At 39.3% G+C, this 24,638-nt stretch overlaps 1 protein-coding gene across 2 annotated transcripts in view; it reads right to left on the bottom strand.

The window, feature by feature from the left end:
* The window catches only part of cdk6 (cyclin dependent kinase 6), a 33,878-nt gene extending 25,470 nt beyond the window's left edge, over positions 1-8,408 (bottom strand). The window contains exons 1-3 of one of the 2 annotated variants that reach the window (XM_059350102.1): positions 8,207-8,408; positions 7,026-7,410; positions 2,787-2,922 (exon numbers count right to left, since the gene is read on the bottom strand). In XM_059350102.1, the coding sequence (XP_059206085.1) occupies positions 2,787-2,922; positions 7,026-7,249 (360 nt within the window). In that variant the 5' untranslated portion in view covers positions 7,250-7,410; positions 8,207-8,408. The remainder of the gene's footprint in view (positions 1-2,786; positions 2,923-7,025; positions 7,411-8,206) is intronic. The other variant, XM_059350101.1, reaches the window with a different exon arrangement.
* Between the last annotated feature and the right edge of the window lie 16,230 nt (positions 8,409-24,638).

The following is a 24,638-nucleotide window of genomic DNA, read 5'->3' as shown; positions in this document are numbered from 1 at the left end:
GTGTGTGTGTGTGTGTGTGTGTGTGTGTGTGTGTGGAGGGGGGCTGACACAATAGCATGGCCCCCCCCATCAGTTCCTCTCCGCTTTAAATAGCCATTTCACCATGCTTCCTTTCAGCAGCATTTCCTAGTAAACACTAATTATCTCAGAAGTGTGACTCTTGGACAAACACACAAACAATCTTGGCCCCCTTGGCCTGAGTGCCATCTTCTCTGCTGTATCAATTACCCACACAAATGAGTCATGAAAAATATTCCAACTATGTTCAACAGCATGACTTTCTGCTTTGCCAACAGGGAAACCAAGATTATAAATTAAAAAAGCCAAATCAATATTGCCACAGAGTTTAAGAGCACATGTGGCACAGAGAGCAACAGTAAGCCATCTCTTAGCCTCGTACAAAGTTGATTACAGCAGAGTTGCTCAACACACAACTGTCTTAAACTGGCAGCACTTCAACCTTCACAAACCCCACATACAACTTGGCAAGGAGGAAACAAAATCACACAAAAAGGCAACAGATCTGACCCTGAAAAAGCAGGAGCACCAGGAAAAAAGTAGTCAGCCCTCTGCAAGATGCAGTCAAAACATGGCTTTCTGAGTGCGCCTCCTTTTCTAATGCAAATGTACCAGAGGCAGCCATATTGTTTATTGTAGCTAGGCACAATATGGGACATCTGCCGGTTAGCGTTAGTGTAATTCCCTCCCCATGCTTCATTAACCTCCCCCTTTATGGGCCCAGAGAATGGAGTTGTGGAAGCTTGGACGATGGCGGCGGAGGAGGGTGGGCGAGACCCAAGCGCTGGCCCGGCTGAGGAGCACTGAGGCTGGGGCAGCCCGGCTCCTTGATGTCCTTCCAGCTCATTTGATTCCTGGAGGAGGACCTCTTTCATCAATGACCATGTGGTGGGTCTTGAGTCTGAGGAAGGCTGAGTGGGTGGTGGAGGGTGGGTGGGTGGGTGGGGGCTGAAATGGACAGGCTGGGCCAGTGTGGGGTGGTGGATTGGTTTGGAGAAAAAGTATGCCTGTTCTTTTAGAGTCTTTGGCTGAAAGTGAATGCTTTTCTTTGGTTTAGGGTATTCAAGGGTGACACTAATGAGATGGACACAGGTGTGCTAAATATGAGACTGCTAGACAGGGATTCACTATCTGGTGTCATCTGGTAGAGCAGGGGGGCAAATTAAGTTGCTGGGGAAGGGGGGGGGGGGGTTACTGTGCAGTGTCCACTGTCCTAGAAATAACAGGGGATGGTGCCTGTGTCATCTTGTCACTCCATCATTGTCCTTTTGTCCCCTCAAGGCTCCAGCTGTATGGATGTTAGGAGAAAGCAAAAGAAGGGGGGTTCCTTAAGGGGTCAGTATGCTTCAAAGAAAATGCTTGTTGGAAACCCTCCTACCCCAAACTTTTCCAAGGTCAGAGTTGGTGGGGAGGGGGCACTGTCAAGGTACCCAAAGAGTTTTAGTTTACCATGTTATAAAGACATGACAATCAGAAAATGTCCAGAATCGAGGGGCTAAAACATAATTTTCTGCCATTTTGTATGAAAAAATATTCAAACGACTATTACAATGGTTGGCAACTATTTGGATTGACTAATCGATGCAGCTCAAACTGATACACTTTCTGTCAGCTAAGTGATTAACGGACTGAAATGTACCTAATCCTATTTTTCTTTGGCAGTGACTTTCATGTGAATGGGTGCCTCAGTATTACAGTAGAAGAGCAATACGTGGAGCCCAACATCATGATACACAATCATCAGCACACTGAGATATCCATAGAAACTACAGTACCATACACTGTATCAACTTCGGCAAAAAACCCTAAGAAAGCCTCAGGTGTGATCCACCTGACTCGTCTACGCTTGCACAGCATCCCACCAACATTACAGCTCGATACAAAACTTTCACACATAAGCCCGGCCCTGGGGTGAAACCCAACGGTTTCTCTTGCTTCCAGAACTTCTCAGTTTCAAATGTGACACTTTAAACTCTGAGGCCCCTCTGTACAAAAATAGAGATATATGGCTCTCCAATATACCACACGATACATTTACAGACCTTGGGGTGAAATGGGATGAATAGATTTTTAAAAAGGGCATGACTGTGGGAAAAATTAATATAAAAGGAGACAGTTACAGAGGAATGGAGGTGGCGACACATCCATTTCCGACCTGTTGGCAAAGTGTAAATGGACACCGAGTGGATTTATTTGATGAATTGGAGAAAGCGATAGCTGTGGTGAGTTTAATCTGTTGATACAGAGATTGAACTACAATGAAGTACAAATGTTAGCATCAAATTGAGTACTTTTTAACCCCAAGTCTAGTTTCTCACATACTTTTTCTCTGTCTCCATCTGTAACACAGTGTAAACTTGGAGAGAGAGGGCAGAGTGAAAATAGAGAGCCTCTAATTTGGAGCCCATCTGCCACATGTGCTGCCCTTTAAAATGCTCTGTACCTCTGATGTTGGAGGGAACTGCACTCTGTCTTCTGTGTCTCTGGCCAAGAGAACTTACCCAGTACCATACAGACACGGCTGTGGTCATGCAGTGTTCAAGCCACAGAGTATTAGCAAATAGCTTCCTATATATTTCAAATAGAAACTGGAAGTATCTCTAAGTTAGTTGGTACATGTTTTGAAATTTGTCTAAGAATATCAACAATGTATTCCTCACTGATGTTTTAATGGTGGAGCAAAGTCACTCACGTCATTAAGGATTCCGGTTTGCGGCAAACAGCATATATCTTCCAGAGTACTTCAAGATAACAAAGGCAATGGTTACCTTGATGGTCTCAGGTGGTACTCCGGGGTCAGGGGCCTTCTCCAGGTAGGTGGTCAGGTCCTGATCCACGTGCTCAAAGACCAGCGTGAGTTTGGTTTCTCGGTCAGTCCGAGAGACTGTACACACATCGAACAACCTAAAACAAGAGCAACAGGTGGAGGAGATTCAGTGGGGTCTGCTCTGCTCAGCAGCTGCAGAAGCTTCTGACAACAACCAATGAGACTAAACAGCTCTGTGTAATCGTGTATGCATTGTTTGAATTGTTCACCATTTCATTCAAAATGAAGTGAATGCAGTTCTGCAGATGGACATTCAAATATTATAAGAAATTAAATAGAGTGCACTTTAAGCAAACAGAGTGATTTCCTACACAGTAATATGCATGTCAAGCACAGGTGTAACCAATGACATAAATAATGACTTGTGACTTACTGGAACACCTTAATGTAATGGAGTCCTCGTTAATGTTATTAGTTACGCCTGTGTGTTTCCTGTTATGACAAGTCAAAATGTCTGCATGAGAAAAGAGTCTCGTGATGCAGCAAAAATAACATGACGCAAGGGACAGGCTATCCTGCATTTTTCATTTAGCTTTTTATGGAAAAGGAAAAACCTCCAATAAAAGCTCAACAGCTGAGAGTTAAACATATCTCTTTGTTTGGCCAGAAAAACAGCATCCATTCTATGGCTTTCAATCTTAGGCCAACAACCTGACTCAACACTCTTGGCTAGTGGGCATTTTTTCTCTTACAGAAACTGAAAATGAGCATGCTTGGAGAGCAGAATTATTAAGTGCCGCAGGACAATCTGATAACACTGTCAGGTTAGCCTAAAAGACTTCTCTGCACTGCTCTTGAAGATTCAAGACCATCAGGCCCCCAAACACCAGAGTTTCTGGTTGTGTTTCACTAGGCAACAAACTAAGGCCAAGAATCCAGATTATGTCGGCAGACCTGCCAAGGCAGGCTTTGCTGAAAAGCTGAAAAAAGCGATCCAGAATGTCCTCTTCAAAGAGCTGGGGACCACAAGCAGCATTCCTTAACCAGCACTATGACAACTCCTGATGCTCTATGGGAAGTCGAGTAGACCCTGGCTGTAGCTGCTGCAGAGGCAGCATCTTTCATCACAACAACACAGGAGATGGAGGAAGCCATGATGGATCTCCATCAGAGACTTTGTGGTGGGATACAAAGTAAAAGGATACTGGAATTACATTAAATTTAAACTATGCCATTATTATGTTAATGTGAATTGGCAAATATAATTTTTTTTTTAAGTTTTTTGAAGTTTCAATTCATAAGCTACAAAAGATAAGTGATGATTTTGTTTCCCATTCCTCTTAATCTTAATCTTAATGATGACTTAATCTTCTAGAAAATATTTATTGACCTAATGAAACAATAAGTGATAAAACCTACTTTTAATGGTGGCAACAATGAGTTTACTACAAAGTTATCCCTTCACGTCAACTGACTGAGGGTACCAGCTTTAACGTCTTACCTAAAAATATAACAATGGATGGAATTAGAGTAGAAACTGATACCTAAAAGAGACAACATCTACGATTATTGCTGCAAATATCATTAATAATCCTACTCAATGTCACATCAACATTGTAATATATTTCAGCACATGTGCTGCTATAATTCAAACTAGCTAATCTACATAAGCCGTTTAAAAACGCAGCATTGAAAGAAATGACTAAATCTCTCCGGAAATGCTTTCATTCCTATCCAACGAGGCATCGTGCATCCCTGCCAACACCCTTGTAATCAGTGGACTTGGAAACGCTGGAGTCAGTGCAGTGAGAGGCGATTCATTCAAGGTATTAGTACTGTGCATGATGTCACAGAATAGACGGCGCCCTCCTCTTGAAGCGCTGGGGTTAAACGCCCCTCACAGCTCGATTGTTGGGCTACAATGGGGGCTCTTAGCAGACACTGAACATATGGAATGAATAATGGGCCTCATTACAAACATCCAGGGGTTGCCTGGAGTCACACAGAAGGCCCACAATGCACCCTTCCTGGCCTGGGCTGCTTTGCTATGCTGGCTGGCTAAACTGGAGGATAGTGAAGTTCCTCTGATAGTTTAAAGATGGTTTGCACCCTTGAACTGATTTGTTGCACGAAATGTTACTGCATATTATGCCAACGGATGCTTTCGCATTAGTGCAAAAGTCTGTTCAACAACTAAATAAAACTGACCTAAGAAAACCTTAATGACGTATGTCTCCCAGTGAGAACAAACCCCATTGTAATCCCATTAAGAGAAAACCATAACCATTATCCTCTATTATTCATTTATACTCTGGGGAATTATTGTTAGAGGCACAAGGGCACTAACCATGCTTCTGAAACATCCATTTAGAGCTTCCCCTTCAATCCCAAAGCACTCAATATTCCATAATAAAAAAAGCACCAAGGTTAGACCTTGGCTCATGCCAACAAGTGACGCAGTATCTGACTACTGACCTCTGAGCGAACAAGTCATTACAAAACTGAAAGAAAATGGCCTCTGTGTGCAGAGCAAAAAGGAGGACAACTACAAAGTGGGCTGGAAGCAACTTGTCTCTAAAATGGCAATATTCAGTAAATCCAGTTTGACTGACAGTATCTGAGCCTGGGGAGTTTCTTGTTCAGCGGCGCTTTGACAGCATCGATCAGTATTAACTAGGGGTGTCAAGATTCTCCAAATCCTCTTAAACTTTAGAATTTGAGGTCAAAGTTTGATTAAATTTTGTATCTACATTTTTTTGTCAGCACTGAAGTCTATGGCCTTGTTAGACTACAGACTCTTGATTTGAAGATTAACAGATAATTGGTTTTAATCATAATTTCACAAATACATTTTTAATCTAGAATTGAAACTGTGACCTCCCTAGGATTGATATAGGCTATATATTAAAAAAAAACATGTTATGACACACTTTTTTAAGTAACTGTACAGTTATTTTAAGTACAAAACAAGGAACATACTATATAGTCCCCATGAACAGATATCTGCATATGAATGTAGAAAATGCATTAACAGACTGACAGCCAGGGTCCTAAGATTGCATACTGTATACCCCAAAGTGAATTACAGAATATTTGAAAATGAATTACTGATTTTAGGAACTCATTTGTGATCAAATACTCTAAAATCACCTCTCACTTTAGAGCTGAAAAGCTTTGACCAACAATCCAATACATATTTGCTGGTTGAAGCTCATTCAGTTATTTAGTCTTTTCAGATAGTAAATTGAATATCTTTGTGGTTGTAAGTGTTGATCAGATGATGATGTTAATGTGAAAATCGTGGGGCTTTTTTTCCATTAAGATTTTTTTTTTTTTTTTACAAACAAAACAATGCATCTAGAAAATATGGGACAGGTTGATCAATTATAAAAAATAATTGTTATTTGTTATTAACCTGGAGTTGAGAATATTTAACCAAAGATACATTAAATATATAACTGGATTAGAAATAATAATTCTGTTTAAAGAAACTAATGTAACCTATACAGAAAGTTGACGAAAGGCCAGCTTTGAATAGAAAAGTGACAGGTTTGATGTATTTCAAGCCAACACTATTCTAGTTGATAAAATTATGATTTTAGATAATCATTTTTGTAAACAGGTAATCTCAGAGACATCTCTGCATTTAAACTATGCAATAACAAGATGCATTTACTGGTCCACTTTATTCTGCAACCCAGTGCGATTTCTTGGGAGCAAGGGGGTGGAAAGCCGGCAGTTTGTTATGATGTTGCACCTTTTGGGCAGAGCTGACTTATTTCTAAAGCTGAATATAGAAAGTGCATGCGGTGAGTCAATGGTATTTGACCCGTGCAATAAAGACAAATAAGGGGCACGGTTTCAAACTAGACATGAAAGTAAAAACACAGACAATAATGATAATTGAGAAAGTTGTGATCTGACAGGTGTGCACCACCTGCCAGCTAACGGTGGCAGCAAGTGCCCAGTTGCCATGCAGTCAAAGAAGATTTCTGCTGCAAAAGCATTGGACAAGTATGAGAGGAGGCCTAACCTAAAGGTCATGTGTGGCAGCATGGTTACCATAAAAAGGAAGTAGTGTGTGTCTCTGTCTCATGCATGCATTCATGTAACATTTAGTATATTTCTCAAACACAGACACACACGCGCGCACACACACACACACACACACACACACACACACACACACACACACACACACACACACACACAGGGTTACCCACCTCTCCCCCTCACTTACCTGACAACATTGGGGTGCTCAAAAGCCTCAAGCTGCCTCAGTACCGCCACCTCCCGGATGGTGGAGAGAGGCATCCCCTCTTCCTCCGTCTGGACACGAACTCTTTTTAGGGCTACAAAGCGTCCCCCGTTCTTCAAATCTCTCGCCTTGTACACTTTCCCATAAGCGCCTTCTCCAATCTCGGCCACGGGTTCATATTGAGTACCAGTACTTTCTTTGTCCATTTTTGCAGATTTTTTCTCTCTCGTCTCTTGTTGAAAATAATGCGGGGAATCCCGGCGAGGGTGACGAGCCAGAGAGTTTCTCACAAAGGCATATTCACAGAAAAAAGTTGGCACATGCAATGCCTAGATGACAGGGAGACACAGATGGAGGAAGACACCATCTTTGTCAGATTAGGTCAAACGGTCCTCCAGGTAGGCAATAACAGGACTGTCATCATGTTTTATTCCGACTATCAACACAAGAGCCCCGTTGCGTCCCAACTTCCACTCCTCCTCCTCCTATTACGCATAGCAACTCATGTCCTCCTACCACTAACACAAAGTAATGCAAAAATAATTCAAATTAGCCACATTTAGCGTTTTTGAAGATAGCTTTGCACCAAATAAACAGCCTCGCAAATTCAGAAATTCACCCCACATGCAGTGTTGGTAAAGTTGTGTTCATGTGGGCTGTCGTACACTGTTAAAGGGAATTAAACATTTAAAGAGAACACGCACAAGAGAGAGCACAAACCTTACAAACCAGGCTGTTTAAAGGCAGCAAATATAACAAGCAAGCTGCTTCTCCTGTCCCGTTTTATCAAAGTTTCTGTTTGAGGCGACACAAACTTGGCGAGCACGTGGCTGTCTACTGATTGCATTGTCTGAACTTCCTACAGCAACAGTCCATTTAAAACACTGTAAAAGTCGCCTTTCACACCCTAAATCGTTGCAAATGTGTAACACGGTGTATTAACTTAGTTTTAGATGTGTTTTCATTAGCTTAGAGAGCTTCCTCTAATTTTTTCTAATTTAATTGTGCGTGAACTCAAATAGGCTAATTTAAATTCTAGCAAGTCAGGGAGTTGTTTTTTTCACTTTTTAAAATGATATTGGACTATAAAGCAACATTTCTAGCCCCATAAAGACATTTCTGTCACACAATTCTGCATAAATATGACCACTTTCAGTGTTTACCTTGGTTCATGTTGTCAATAAAATGTCGTAACGTCGGCATGTCCGATAAATGCTGAGCAGGCATTCGTGTTTCGGATAAAAATGTCCTGCATCAAACGCATCCCTGTCCACTGTCCTCCATGCGGGGGCCACACAGGTAGTTGGACGGTGCAGGCTCTAATCCCCCATCCCTCAGACTGCACCAGCCCAGGCAGAGACACTCAAACAAGGGAGGAGGAGGAGGAGGAGAAGGAGGAGAAGGAGGAGGAGGAGGTGGGGTGGGGGGCTGTACGAAACACACTCTCACTGCAACTTTGTGTGTGCGGGGTGTGGAGGGGAAGGGGGTGTAGGATGGGGGGGTCATAGGACAAAGGCAAACGCGTGATACAGCCCTCCAAAACCACGCTCTTCTTTGGATTTTCTCCTTTCTTTCTTCTTTTTTTCTTCCATATATCCCCGGATAGGCCTATGCAACTGCAGCCCCGCTCCGCCTGTGTGAGCTCCGTCTCTGCCTGGCTTTCCCACGCCGGCTGAATGTGGCCTGACCCCCTTCAGAGAGGTTTGACACGGAGCGGGGACATTTCCGCATTCCTCCCCGACTACAAAGGCACACCGCCTCCTTTTTGCTCTCCCTCGGCCTCCTCGGTGCTTTACCATTCATAGTCCTCTCCGCGGGTTTTGTCTCCTGTGTCAAAACCGGGAGCACCGCGGGGATCGGAGAGGGGAGAGAGGCGGTTTATTGGATGGACGGCCACACTATCTATCTCCCTCAAAGCATTGAGGAACTCCTGCGGGAACAATGCGCCAGCGGGGATGCAATCTGACAAACTCGCCCTAGATGGTCCTGAGGGGTCAGGTTCAAGGCCCGGGGGCTTGATCTGTGGCAGGGGGACTCCTGCTCGGGTGGTCGTCTGCAGAGCTCCATTCGCCACGACAGGCGTGATGGCCATGTGGGCAACTAGATGGCAAAGTTATTTTTTATCTTGAAAGTATGGGAAATTCTGCAGAGCATCTTCATCATCATCTCAGGGTATAACTTTAATTCATTTCACAGCAAACGATGGAAGATTATGAAATCCTGCAAAGTCAATTAGTAGCCTGTTAATAGGCCTAATTATACTAATACTAATAATAATAATAATAATAATCAGAATTTGCTATTTATTACAGCAAAATAACTCAAAAATAAATAATGGTGATCATAATTTGTTTAATATCAAAACAAAAGTAATAAAAAGGAAATGTATATTTTTCAATTTAAGTATATAGGCTACCTATAATTCGACTTAACTATACATATGTACAAATTAATGTTGTTATTATTATTATTAGGGATTTATTATGAAAAACTGAAATATTGAATTATAATCATTGTCACTTCTTCAAACATCAAACTTGACATTTTAATATCTTCTAACCTGTGCAAATAAAACTATATATACTTTAATTCTTGGCTTTTATCTGCTTATTTTAATCTCTTTTAGTTTGTGCTCTATTTTTTTTTTTAGTTTAGTTTTATTTCAGGGTTCCTATATTTGCTGGAAATCCTTGAAATAACTTGAATTATATTGTGGTGTTTTCAAGATTTGAAAACTGCTTGAAATTTAGGTTGTATAGGATGCCAACCATGAAACTTTGTTGTGTTTTAATTTGTTAACAATTAGTAAAAATGATGTTACCAGAATGCTTGTTATTTATGGCACAATAACATTTAATTTAATGGGGTGAAGAAGGGAAATAATAAAGGCCTACTGCATATAGCTAATGTATAGACTGTATAAAAATATGTAATTTAACACCGCTGAAAGATGTTGGAAAAGCTTGAAATTGTGCATTAAAAATGCTTGAAAAGTGCTTGAATTTAGACTTTGTTGAAGGTGTAGGAAAGCTGTAATGGGTTTAATGGACCCATTTGTGGAGACATTTAAAGCAATGTGTTCTGTGTAAACGTTCCACAAACACTTACATAAAGTTTGTATTTCACATTTTTCCTTTATTGCTGGATACGGTTCAGACATGACAAGACTTGATGTCAGATTAGCCCAATGAATAGCCAATTAAAGGCGTGTAACCAAGCCCCATTATCATAACTTCATTGGGAGCTTGTCTTAGGATCGAGGAAGGACATTCCTCTGGTGCTTTTATTTACATGCAAACTTGTTTTGCATGCTGCTTGTAGAATCCACTGATTTCCATTCAAAAGGTAAAGTTGGGGGAGATAATGACATGGAAGTATGTATTACAATCTCTCCTGCCCAACTTTATAGGCAACCCCACATTTAAACAATTTGCATCACAATGCAGCCGATGTTTCCCAGACCAATTACTGTAAATGTGGACATTTACATTTTTTCATCATCATTGTTCATGTGAAATCAGCTCTGAGAGCCATCGGCCAGACTGAATACATTTGCATGCATACTTCTTATCTGGCTGGAGAACAAACCAATTAGAACCGTTGTGTGCGGTACGGAGATCACACACCCACACACACACACACACACACACACACACACACACACACACACTACAACAGTCATTGATTACTCAATATCTGACACATGAACTTTTTAAAAAGTTTCCACAGTCTGTGTCTGTCATGTGTTTACCTTGATGGGAATCATGCTGATCAGTCATTTAGAAAAATTGTAGGGACAGGATGGTCTAATTAAGAACATCCTGTTCTGGGAATAATACAGTCAACATATATTTATTGTTAAAATTTAAATTGACTTTTCTTGAACTGACAATTCAAAAGATTAAATTCTTCTTTATAGACATGCAACAATTAGAATTGACAGAAAAATAAATGACAATTATTTTTGGGATAGCTTGATTATCAAAATAGATAAGTAAGTTTTAATGCAAAGATTAATTGTTCCTTGTTTGATATCAATATTTACATACATTTTTCACTATTTTCCGCCATTTTATAGACCAAATGATTCATTAATCGTTCACAAAAATAATAATCTTCCACCTAATTACTCTTGTCAACACTAATTTTAATAATTATTATTCTAATTTCAATATTAGAGACCTTAATTTATAACTTTGACAAGAAGCTGTTGCAGTGAACAGGGTGAGAACAGTAACAGGTTCATCTTGATTTTCAGACACAAATAGTTGCTTAAGATGTGCTTATGTGGATTTGGCGACTTACAGCACAATAACCAACAAGTTACTCAATCAGGGTGTTTCTTTTTTTCCTGCAGAATTTTCATGTTTCTGCCATTTAATGTTGGGCTTCGTCACAGACATGCATGGTGTATTAACCAGTGGTAGAAGACGTCCTCAGATTCTTCAGTAAATATTAAAAAAATAATGATAAGAAATTATTCGATTACCAGTAAAAGGTCTGCATGCAAAATGCTGTGAGTTAAGTACAGACATAGTATGAGCAAAGTATCAAAAGTAAAAATGAAGTTAAAAAAACAAAATCTTTGATATTTTCAGCAAGACATGTAAACTTTCATTTTGAATGCAATAAATCACTAAAATACAACAACTTAAATAAATGTAGTCTGGAAAACCATATTAAAGCTATAACACATTTTAAAAGGTAATACAGATCAAAGTTGTAATAAATGACATAGAATGGTTAGATTTGACATATTTCATTATTAGGCTGAAGCTAATTTAACTTTATCTCCAGCTGGTAGTTTAATGCAGTTTCCAAGCTCGGGGTCAGACCAGGGGTGAAAGACCAAAGTTCTGCTATACAAAATTGTATTCATTTTTTTAAATCTCTAATCTTTGCTTTTATTGTGACATTTAAAAAAAAAAATCTCTTTTATGCTCTTTTATGCACAAAAGTTATCTAAATGAACTAGGAGTGAGATTATAAGGGGTCAAACGGCAAAAGAGTTGGAAAGCACTCCTTTATTTTTTGATAATATATAGTGGGTTTTTTTTATTTTTATAAATGTGTTGATTGTTTTTTAATGTAAAATCTTACTCTGAAATGTAGAAAAAAATGTGAGAAAAAAGTATAATATTTAATGTATCAAAGTATAAAGTAACAGAAAATAAAAATGTTACAGTAAATTAAACATACCTTAAAATAATCAAAGATGCCTCTTTATTTACCTGAGTAAATGTACTTTCCACAACTGGTTCTAATTGCAGGTGGCTGTAGTTTCCCTGCCAGTGAAGATTTAAGCATGTCTTTGGGTAACTCCTTATCAAACTTTTAACCCTCCCATGCAACATTTAAGAAACAAAAAAAACAAGTTGATGCCAAATGCTCCAACTGGCATTTCAACTCAGTTCTCCTGAGAATCTACCACTGGCCTCCATAGTGTAAAGCAATGCTGTTCAACAGAGCCACTCCTGACAATGAAATAATACAAAAACATATTTTAGTTAGTAAAAGTGTTCACTCCATTGACATTGTGGTCAAATGTTTGTCAGACAGGTTGTCTAGACAGTTTCTGAGGTATGTACTGGTCCGGTAACCAGCTCTTTCTGCATACTTGAATGTTGCTGAGATAAGACGGTGCAAGGTGTTTGGGGCGGAACTGCTCATTCTTCAGGTTCAAGTAAAACCTGATAAGGAGTCAAATATCAGAGGAAAGGGAGAAACTAAACATAAGCCTACGTTAATGCTGCTTGCTTTCATGAGTTTCTTATTTTTCTGTCAGAGTTTGGTTGAAGTCTGGTAATCTAAGGCAAATCTTATTCAATCTCTTATCAAATTACTAAAGTAACAACAACAACAACAACAACAACAACAACAACAACAACAACAACAAAAACGTATTATTTACATTTAATACATGAAAACTTAAAGCTGCAGTATTGATTGAACTTAGACACATATAACTTCATTTTACAAAGATGCCTTTTTACAAGTCCAGCAGACAGAGAAACATTGGGAGTCATGTTTCAAGACAAATTGAATCCAGTTTTCTTTAAGCTCTGTTATGGTCTCCACCAACTCCCGAGGGAAACTCCGGCTGCTAATATAGCTGCTAACTATATTCCACTATATTCTACACTGCTAGTTGCTAAAAGGGCTACCTGTTGCTGTTGGACACAAGGTTATTGAGACTGATAAGAGTGAACCAAAACATAAAAATTTAAACCAAAATAATGCCAAGGAACTGAAAATTCTTATACTTAGTAGCTTTATAAAGATAATGGACCAATGCTGATAATAACCCACTAGCTGTTGGCTGCATAGTAATGTATGTCGTTTCCAGTATATATCACAATATACAATATGTGTTTTCTGTTTAAAAGGTACAAACATATTTACAAAAAATATTTCTTAGTGCACCTTTAATTTTTAATTTTACCAAAATGGAACTAGCTCACACTACTGATCAATCTGAGCCGAGTACAGTAATAATATGGTGTCGTGTATTATTCACTACGGCAAGTCATTTAAGTCATAATGTGCTACTGCTACTGAGCACCCCAAAAAGGGCCAGCCCAATCTTTCACTCTGACTCTGAGATGTGAAAGAAAGTGCATTATGTTTGTGTGTCTCATTGTGTTTGCCTTCCTCCCTCTGTGTGTGTGTGTGTGTGTGTGTGTGTGTGTGTGTGTGTGCACGTGGCAGCTGCTGATCAGTCCAGCCAAGAGAGAATTATGGCCCTTCCCCAGGGGGACGAGAGAGGCCAACAAGGGACAGGTGACTCCCAGTCTCTCCCAGATCTCCTTACACCCACCCACCCACACACACACACACACACGCACACCCACACCCACACACACACACGCACACACACAAACACACATACAGAGAGAGGGACAGATTGATTGTGGGCCTGTCTACCACGTCCCACCTAAATAGAGGGGGATGTCCATGCCACAAGGCATAGGGTGCCGTGATAATAACCTCAAGTCTTTAGGTAGACAGCTGTCACACCTGGGGAGGAATCTGATAGGACGTGTGATATTGGATTCCTTTTTAAGTTCCCGATCCCATTGTCAGGATTTACAAGCATCACTTAGTCCGCAGTGTGAGTCAGCTCTTATCCACCAGCAGCTTAATATTTAAGCGACATTCTGAGTGTAAAGACATGGTTGCCGGCAGACAATCCAAGCCTGTTTTGTGTCTCAGACTTGATTTCCTCTCTTCCTCTTTCTTGTCAAGCCAGACTGAAGTCCAGAGTGTGTGGTGCAAGTAAAGCCCCCTTCTCTCCTCTTCCCTTGCCCTCCTCTTCTCCCCAGCACCGGCCCCCAGACACAAGCCTCTTTCTGTTGGGGCATCGCCATGGCAACCAAGCCACTAACTTGAGGAGGCGACATAAAAACCTGCTCTTTTTAGGGGACACAGGAACACCTGCCACCTCCGCCGATGGGGAGGGCTGGGCTGGACGCCTGGCCACGAGCAGACACACACTTACATACAAATTCATGTGGACACACACACACACACACACACACACACACACACACACACACACACACACATACACACACACACACACACACACACACACACACACACACACACACACACACACACACACACACACACAAATATAAACAGAGGATCAGTGTAACATTCAAATGAGACCTCTAGCTAACATCTGCTCCCCTTTGGAAACTCATTTATCTTCCAATAACATCTCAGGTTGTTTGGTGGCTTTCTTAACTCATGTTCTGGCAAAGAATAAGGAAAGAGTTGAATGGAAATAGAGGAGTCATTATTGATAAGATTTATGCTTTCAGGCTGGACAAATTTTCCCTTATCTTAACATCTCGACTTTATTTTTTGCACCAATTGCTACTCTGATAAGTTATCCTGAGGAACCACCAGGTACATGCCCAGCTTGTCCATATAACAACTGTACCTGTAATCTCATCAGGTGAGAGTCTTACATAACCTCACCAACATCTCAGACACTCCCTGATTACAGAGGAAAAATATATTCTACCATCACATCCAAAGCTCACTAATTAGCATATTGTTTGTAATTTTTGTTTTCACTGTTTTTTATTTTATTTATACCAAATAGATGATAAGTACAGTGATAAACGTTGTGCTGTGCAGTTCAAGTAAGGGTTCCTGGGGGTCCCCAAACAGAATCTACACTACAAGGGGGGATGTTTTGAATTGGACCATCGTGTACAATTACACATCAATTAATTATAGAACATTATAACAAAATAGTTATGGTTGAGCAGAAAAAAGCAAGATAAACACAATGTGAATACTGAAGTAACAAAACGATATAAAAAGGATACATAAGTAAGGAAGGCCATTAAAATAAAAATAATTAAAAAAATTAAAAAACTGAGCAGGGGGTAAAATGAGGAATATTCAGAGATAAATTTGACCTTTTTTATACATTTGTTGAATAGAGAAATTCCTTATCTAATGAAAAACAACATTAATGCTTAGATGTTGTTTTTTTAATGATTATACTGTCAATTTTAAATTAAACATTTTGTTCTTCAAGGTCACACTAAGTGGATGATTCTGAAATAGAAGAAAAAAAATATATTTATGAATTTGGAATTCAGCTAATCATGAAAGGATATTCTTATATTATTTTTAATGTATTTATATATTACAGATTCAATTAAGAAGATGTAACATTCAGTTGGTAAGCTGGTGAAATGCTGGTAAAAAAAAAAAAGTAAACCTTTGGACAGAGCGAGGCTAGCTGTTTCCCCCTGTTTTCAGTGTTTGTGCTAAGCTAAGCTAAGCTAAGCTAAGCAGTCAGTGAGAGTTGTATCAATTTTCTCATCTAACTCTCAGCAAATATGCAAACATGCAATTGCCCAAAATTTTGAACTAGTTTTCTAAGAACAGAGCCAGCTTATCTTAGCATAACTACTGGAAACAGCTAACCTGGCTCTGCCCAAAGCACCTGCAGAGGTACTAAACAACAAAATGCTAAAATCCTGTGTTAGCATGAAATATGTACTTCATTGTGATTCATTAGTCATGTTCTAATCTTTTAAATTGAGCAAACATTTGAAATGTCGCAAATAAGAAATGCAAGTTAGGTGCATTTCCATCAAGAACTGGCCATCCATTTTGGCGATATAAATGAAGTTTTGTCCTATTTTGCTATTACTTTAAACTTTTCTAATGTGAAACGTAAAAATATGGCTATTGACTCTATTTTGAGGTGTTGCTTATATTTTCTCATACCTTTTAACTATACAGTCAAAAGGCATTTTCAACATGGCTATATTAACCTCTTGGACACACAGTAGTTGTGTAGCTTGACAAGAAGACACACTTCTGACTAAATCTCTTGTGTCTACAATATTATAAATCAATTTCATGTCAGTTAGTTGTCAGTCTTCTCAAGGCCAACGGGTGGAACTTCATCAAACAGGCAGCAGTTTAAAGCTCCTGCAGCCCCTTTAAAGGCCCCAATCAACAAGTGTCAGTTTGGGGTCAGCCGGCAAACCGAGGCTGCCTGCGTCCTCCTGCTGCAGGCGGAATATTCTGGAGAGACTGCTGAGTGAACCTCTGGTGCCTGGCTGCTGTTCATTAAGAGTATTAATGATTAACTGAGAGTGCTATTGTCCCTTCGGGCCCAGCTGTCCCTCCTCCGCCGTTGATCCACTCCGATGCCTCTGGGCCACTAAACTGGCTCCATTCATGTGCTAAAGTGACAGCTGCTCCTCACATTCCGCAGAAAATTAACTGCAGACGCAGGAAAAAAAAAACAAGCTGGGAGCAAATGAATAATATTTGACAGATTTCTTTTGTCTATTTTTTTAAAGGGACGGATTGGCGATTAAAGGGTGGACCGGAAGGATTATTTCAAGCCTGTGTGATAGTAGTCAAAGAAGCGGAAGATGGGGCGTACAGATAATGTTTGCTGTGTTGTCGCTTAGTCACTCAGAGGATGTGAATCAAGTTAACTCAGCAACTTTACTGTTGAGATGAAAGCCACTGAACAGTGGAAACAGTATGTGACCAATTAATGGTGGAATCTGTAAAAATGCAGATGCAGATGAGTGCTGTCAAATCTTTTTTTTTTAATCATAATCACTGGTTAATTATCCAACAGCCAACTTGTTGTCTTTCAGAAGCTGTAGTGGGTTCAGTTTTAAAAGTGAAGATACTGGTATCATGTGAAAAGACCCAAGGAATCTTTTCGTACTATATTATGTCATATGTTATTGTTATGTGAAGGTGGGTAAATAAAACGTAACAAAGTTAGACTAATTTTTAGGGAAAATGACATGACATGGGGTCCCTTGACCTCTGATTTCAAGATATCTAAATGAAAATGAGTTCTATGGGTACCAACGACTCTCCCCTTTACATACATGCCCACTTTATGATAATGCCACACAGTTTGGGGCAAAATCTACACATTTATTTGTGTAAATTCTACGATCATGTATTTGAATATTTCTTTACACAGAGGTCCCTAAACAATCTGTCAATTGCATAAACTAGGTATTGCTGAAAAGCTGAGACTCGCCTAATTTTATCCATGTGTGATGATTTTCAACCCCATAGTAGCCATTTCATCATAGTGAGAGCATTTCTTCGGAACTTGACCCTACTGTACTAAAGCGAATTGCTGTTACCTCTAGGAAAATCACAGCCTCATTAAACTTTACAACCACAAACTACAGACATAGAGCATTGGATGGCTTACCATTCAATTGCACCCACAAATGCAATTATCTCTGTATATATCCAAAACATTACACTTTTTTTGATACCATATAACAGCATCTATTTCTCTGTGGTGTTCCTCAAGGTCTTGTTATTGTTGTTGTTGTTGTTGTTGTTGTTGTAGATTTGTTTAAATTCTTGAGGGCTAAAAACAGTTAATTTTAGTTTTAAAAAAAACCCTGTATAACAAATTGTATCATCCCAAAAATAATACATTCATATACTCTTATCATATTGTTTGAAACCTTTATACACATTCATATTTTATTTTTTATTCATGTTTTAATTCTGAGCAGAGCTTAGCTGCAACTGAAATTATTACTTATGTTCCCATGTTTTAGATGATGTACAGCACTTCTATTTGGCATCTACTGTTGATATTTATCTACCCTGAAGATCCTGTGTTCTCCACCGCTTCAAAAACTGGAGGTGGAATTGAAAGGGTTTAAGGATGTAATTATATCAACAAGTTGCTTGTTATCATTCCTAAAGAGTGCTATATAATTTTTTTTTATATCTGACTGTAACCAAGAAATAAAGATTAGAAAGGACTTTGACTTAAAAGGAGCCGATAGAAGAATAAAAGAAAGATAGAAATGACATCATCATTGTTATTTTATGTAGAATTCAAAGTGGATAGACAGACATGTCCTGTTGTTGACAACTTAAAAAACACACATTTGAAGCCTCATATTTAGACATCATTCACTGGCATTGGTACAAAAAGAATAATACAATGAACACTGTGAGCAATCAGAACCTGAATCATCTCGTATTGTTTTATAACATCTGTGGTAAAGAAATCAAAGTTGGTTTATCTTCCCGCAGGGAGAGGACTTTAATTGGGCTTTAAAAGGCACCGCCGGTGTCTCACTGGCATCTGCGGCTCTAACGTTATGAAGGATTGTTATTGTCTCACCTGGAAACAATTATACCATCATGTCTTTAATCAGTTGAGTGGTCACAGATACTGTATGTGCATGCTGTGGGAGTATACATAAGGCTGTGTTACTGAACAGCATATCGTCTTACTGTCCCGTTTACTTTTATTTGTGCTCCTTAGAGACAGGTGGGATCTAATTACTGCTAACATGATGGTTGTTTTCTACATCGCTTTCAATTAAAGGGTGTCTTTCTGTCCTTGTTTATGTTTTTTGCACAAGTAAACACATACTTTACATTCCAGTTTTTGCGTTTCTGGGATGAGAACGAGGGTGGACAAAAGAGCAAAAACACCTTACAACACAAAACACTAGCTTTGGAGTAAATACCAGTTGGTTAAGGCTTTTAATGATTCGTTTTTATGCGTCTGGTGGACGTGTTGAGAGGACTTAGTAGTTAGTCTCAAGGCTGCAGTTAGCAGCATTAGTGGAGAGTAACTAAATACATTTAATAACTTTTACTTCTTTATACTTCTACTCCAGTACCAGTGGTGGAAGAAGTAATCAGATCCCTGACTCAAATAAAAGTACTGATACCAAACTGTGAAATTACTCCACTACAACTTATTTAAGTAAAGTACAAAAGTACCAGCATCAAAATGTACATAAAGCATCACAAGTAAAATGAGAATCGACCCACTTAGATTTTATATATATATTATATAACGTAGTAAATTAATAAGTGTAAATTACACTTAGATTTATATATATATATATATATATATATATATATATATATATATATATATATATATATATATATATATATATATATATATATATATATATATATATATATATATATATATATATATTCCTACTTAATATACTGGTGTGACATTTAAAAAAAAAAAAGTCGAATCACTTTAAATGTTTCATGTTTTTTATGTTAAATCTTCACCTGAAAAGTAACTAAAGCTGGCAACTAAATGTAGTGGAGTAAAATGTATAATATTTGCCTCAACATTTAGTAGAATACAATTATAAAGTTGCATAAAATGGAAATACTTAAGTAATGGACAAGTACCTAAAAACTATACTGAAGTACAATCAATGTATTTAGTTACATTCCACCACTGACCAGTACATAAATAATTCAATATTGTACTTTTCACTATACTGTGTTTTTTTGACACTTTTAGTTCATATTTACATTAAGAACATACAGTATGATAACATATGATGCAGAACTATATTACTAATCCACTCAGTAGTATAGAAAGTTTCTCAAATCGGCTCCATGACTTAAAAACACAATACTCTATATTAATATAACAGTTTCAAAGGAGCCATTCTACATAATGTGTTCTTTTATTTTCAATACTTTGAATGGATTGAAAGTAAAAGAACATTTTGCTTTCGATGCATTTTACTTTAAATACTTTTTTCGATACATTTTACTGATAATATCTAATTCAGAACTTTTACACGTGATAGAATATTTTTACTGTCTCTTTTAACTGTTTTTCTACCGCCACTTAAGTAAAGGATCTGAATACTTCTTCTACCATTGGTTAACAGTGTTGCTAAGCAGTATTCTCTCACTGTGGGTGAGGGTCTGCTTGTGTTCCTCTTTGCTGTATTTGCAACATGTCAACGTTAGTTTTAAGACTTTTCCTCGTGCCACATAATACACTTTTGTGACTGATGCACCACCTGCGACTTCAGGCAGCGACTAAGCTTTTGATTGTTCAGACCCTTGATAAAGCTGACACGTACTGCCTTTTGTTTCAGCACAATGTGATTAATTTGTGCATCAGCCTTTATAAGTGTTAATAACTGTAGTCACTGCCTAAATTACTGGTGCATCAGTTTCAACCACAACAAATTATGTAATGTGCTGCAACAAAAAGAGAAAGTTCTCTCAACTACCTCTCAACCTTCATGCAGTCTGACTAAAAGACACCTAAAAGTAAATGAGTGTTGCTCGTGCTCATCTAATAACAGTAGAACTGGATATGGCACAGTGGCTGAGCCTTGCAGCCAGTTATTTCCCAGCAGCCACTTGCAGTATTTCAGGGGAAAATTAACCTGCGACCCAAAACTATCACCCCTGTAAACCACAATATTAAAAGCAACGTCTGAAAAATTGTTGGTGGGAAACCTTCAGCTGCAAGCAAAGGAAATTATAAGCCTGTCTATTGTAAATTTTTGATCATGAAGATTTTATGTTTCTAAAACTTTCTCTAAAACTAGTCTCTGCTCTGTTTGCACGTTCTCCCCGTGTCAGTGTGGGTTTTCTCCAGGTCATCCGGCTTCCTCCCAAAGTCCAAAGACATGCAGCTTTGGTTTCATTTGTGATTTTAAATTGTCTATAGGAGTGAATGAGAGCTAGTGTTGGGAAGTTCGAGTCTTTTTACTGACTCGGGTCGCTGACTCTCAGACGGTAAATTGAACTAGTATTTTTTTAGGTCATTTCGTCCATTTTGTTCATTTGGGTGGCGCCCACAGCCCTGTGGTTGAGGTGCCTGAAAAATGAGTGAAAGACCGTTTGTTATGCAGTTGTGAACGAACCACTGTGCTTACTGCTCATCCCACAGCTCTGTAGCTGAGCTGAATGAAAGACAAAAACCTGACGATCTATTATGAGACGCCAACGAGTCGACTCAACACTACTGCTCAGCCCACAGCTCTGCGGCTGAGCTTCTACAGCTGTCACATGACAAATGTACAAGAGACTCAAACTTGAGGATGCATAGTTGAGTCGCAAACTAATAATTTCCTGTCCTGACTGAGCTTATGCAGCTGCCATGTGACGAGGGAACATACTGCGTGAAAATGAACAAATCACTCAATCAGAATGTTTACATGACGCTTGAAAAAAACAAATTATTACCTTAATCCGACTATAACTGGACAAGTGAAGTGCGTGTAAACGTGTATCGCATATCGCCGACTAGTGTTGAGGAGGAGGACACGTTCCCATCAGTTATTCGATTTTCTCAGTAAACTGGGACAAGTTCAGATGTCCGATTAGACGCCAAAATCAAATTTTAAGCAAGACTCGATTAAACTATGCATGCAAACACATTGACTGAGACTACTCTTTAATCCCCAGTTATATAAAAGATTAGTTCAAAGTGAACGAAACGACAAACCACTGATGAGAGCATGAATGGTTGTCTGTCTCTATGTGTCAGCCCTGTGATAGTCTGGCAACCTGTCCAGGGTGTAACCCGCTTCTCGTCCAGGGTCAGCTGGGATCGGCTGCAGACCCCCACGATCCGAGAACGGATGAGCTGTTAAGGAAAATGAATGAATGGAAGGATGGGTAATGTCTGCTCATTCTTCTTAGCTCAAAATCTTTTATCGATAGATCTTTCATAGTTAAGATAAAAAAGTCTCAGATCTGTATGATAAATAGCTTGAGTTATCTCTATGTTATGAGTTTAGCTACAGGGGTGCCAGCTTCCAAAATCAGCCTAACCACACCTCTAAAACTAAAGCTAAAGCTCACTTATTACATGCTATAGCTCATGAATTTAATCTGCATTAAAAACCCTGCACAAATAAAAGTATTAGCTGTGGTGGTGTGGTGTAAGTAACTATGGTGTATTTATGTGGAACAGGTATTTCTGCATCTGTGCACACTGTGTTTTATTTGTGTCTTATATGCACACAAACAATGACAGCTCTGTTACCAAACTCTCTTTCCATTGATTCAAAAGAATTTCCATTTTACTAGAAAATCATACAACAGGTGACCCTGGCTTGTTTTACTTCACACCTCTTGCTGATTACATCACCACTGTGGGTGGTTACGGCTCTCCTGTCTAAATACCTTCACACAAAGCAATGCCTGCATTTAAGATTCTTGATGTGTGATAAGCCCTTGCCAGCTGTTCAACTGCCCCTATCATTACATCTTTTTTTGACAGGAACTATGTAATCTCATACTTCCACTATGCACCGGTGGGAAATATTTTACCATGACACCTCTGGGTAGGCAAGGAAAAGACCACCATATGTTGGGCATCGCAGCAGGGGAGGCAGAATTAAAACAAGATTAAATGTTTTTGATAAATGCCGGTAAATGGCTTGTTTGTGTCGAGTGATGATAAACATTAGCAAATTCCATGACAGGAAAGAGGCCAGTGAGGTGGTCTCTGTTGAAGGTGTGTGTGTGTGTGTGTGTGTGTGTGTGTGCGTGTTGGGGGCCAAATGTTTTGACTCCCACCTCCCATGGCAATTCCAAAACACAAAACTGTGCTTTCAGGAAATAAAAAAGGATACTTGTTGCAGAATGTCACCTTTTCCCTCTCAGGTTATTTGAGGCTGTTACTAAGCCAGTAAGGCTGGTCAAATAAGGTTAATTTATACCCTTTCGCCTCTGATTGGTGCAAGCGTAGTGTTGTTTTCCCTTATCCTGCACTTTACGACTGTGTGAGACGACAAGCACAGACCTGAGCAAAGGGAGTACTGCCTTTCAGCCTGAGATTGTGGTTTACTGCTGGAACATAGAGGTGGCTGTGTCCATTTGACTCTGTATACATGCACGTGCACCCACCCAGAAAAAAAAACACACCAGTTTGGTTTGTGGCGATGTAAACACCTATTTGTCATAGATGTGTTTGTGTGTGTGTTGGACGAAACGCTCCTGGGGAATTAATTAAAAACTCATTACTGCAGTGGAATAAGTGTGAACTTTCATTTCTGTGGTTTAGTAAATATACACTTTGTACTGCAAAGGCATTTAGCTTAGTCATGTCTGGAGCTGACACTTTGCATACTTTGAGTCTAGTATCTATTTTTCTTTCATTCCCAGCATGACATACATGTCCCATAACAGAAAGATTTTAAATCCCTCTAAGGACCTGGAGAACAGGAAACAAGGTAATATGTCTGTGTGTGCATATGGGTGTCAACTATGCAAACATAACTGTTGAGGAAAGTTTTTATCAGAGCTACACCTGCCATTGACAGATACCATGTCACATGTGCTGCAGTGCACTTTAAGTTATTTAAGTAAGAAATTTAAATAAAGCATGTGTTCAATCATGTTCACACTATGTCTTCTGAATTAAGAAACCAATCACTCAAAGCAAAGACAGTCAGGGAAAAAAGTGCACACTTCCTATAGATTTACATTGAGCTCTGAGCTGTGGGTGTGTTAGCTTTTAAACACACAAAGTGTTTGACTGGAAGCAGAAGAGGATCTGGGTTGCAGGCAGCAGGATTTGACATCGGCTTATTTCCTGTCATTGACTGCGGGTCACATGGGCGAGTGCGTAGGCGAGAGATAGTGGAATGCATTAAGGGGTGAGGCTCTTGCCACCACACACACAAACACAGCAGTAGTTGCAACTTAAAGGAAGGCATAAAAATATGTAGCTTGTAGAAAGCATATTTACATGTTTGCTCTGGCACACTTACACACACTTACACACACACACACACACACACACACACACACACACACACACACACACACACACACACACACACACTTTCAAGGTGGAGAATGCTGTGGCACTCATTGAAAGATTCACATTGACTCGACCAAGCTGCAGCCTAGGTCAAACACTCGGTTCATGAGGTGCTATTCAGACACCAACAGTCAGATCCAGAGAGAGATAGAAGGGTTCAACGGTGCAGCAGTAAAAAAGTTCCGTTCACATGTGAACACGAGGGGAAAACATGCGCCTGCATCCACCCACACACTTGCATGCACACACACTGTGCAGCGTGTGTGTCCAACATTCTGTTTCCCACTGTTATAAATCTTTGTGTGTGAATGAAACTTTGTCATCCAATCAAATCACTCACAGGCCGTGCAGACGTCCCCGCCCCTATTCTTTGCTTCCTCACTGCTGCACTTAAGCTCACTCTCTGCCTCTTGTTCTCTTCCAGCTATAGGCTAACATTTCTACATATGAAGCCATTTTAAGTTGTCATCCAAGGC

The sequence above is a fragment of the Centropristis striata genome, chromosome 14 (assembly GCF_030273125.1).
Source record: "Centropristis striata isolate RG_2023a ecotype Rhode Island chromosome 14, C.striata_1.0, whole genome shotgun sequence".
Taxonomy (NCBI): domain Eukaryota; kingdom Metazoa; phylum Chordata; class Actinopteri; order Perciformes; family Serranidae; genus Centropristis; species Centropristis striata.
The sequence above is the reverse complement of the archived record's forward strand: the minus strand, read 5'-3'. Positions and strand labels throughout refer to the sequence as shown.